The following is a 508-nucleotide window of genomic DNA, read 5'->3' as shown; positions in this document are numbered from 1 at the left end:
TAGTGGTACATACAGATTGATTCTGATCTTCATTAGCATGTTGATTTACACTAGTGGTACATACAGATTGATTCTGATCTTCATTAGCATGTTGATTTACACTAGTGGTATATACAGATTGATTCTGATCTTCATCAGCATGTTGATTTACACTAGTGGTACATACAGATTGATTCTGATCTTCATCAGCATGTTGATTTACACTAGTGGTACATACAGATTGATTCTGATCTTTGTTAGCATGTTGATTTACACTAGTGGTACATACAGATTGATTCTGATCTTCATCAGCATGTTGATTTACACTAGTGGTACATACAGATTGATTCTGATCTTTGTTAGCATGTTGATTTACACTAGTGGTACATACAGATTCATTCTGATCTTCATTAGCATGTTGATTTACACTAGTGGTACATACAGATTGATTCTGATCTTCATCAGCATGTTGATTTACACTAGTGGTACATACAGATTGATTCTGATCTTCGTTAGCGTGTTGAGTAAT

The 508-nt window shown here is 34.3% G+C and overlaps 1 protein-coding gene across 1 annotated transcript; it reads right to left on the bottom strand.

Annotated features, from left to right (window-relative positions):
- Positions 1 to 13: 13 nt before the first annotated feature.
- LOTGIDRAFT_176807 (hypothetical protein) lies at positions 14 to 458 on the bottom strand (the record flags this gene model as incomplete). Its single annotated transcript, XM_009060482.1, has 1 exon — positions 14 to 458. A coding segment is annotated over one exon (445 nt), but the record flags the coding sequence as incomplete, so codon positions are not given.
- Positions 459 to 508: the final 50 nt, after the last annotated feature.

Source organism: Lottia gigantea (assembly GCF_000327385.1).
Source record: "Lottia gigantea unplaced genomic scaffold LOTGIsca_4248, whole genome shotgun sequence".
Classification (NCBI taxonomy): Eukaryota; Metazoa; Mollusca; class Gastropoda; family Lottiidae; genus Lottia; species Lottia gigantea.
This window is presented reverse-complemented; position numbering and strand designations above follow the sequence as displayed.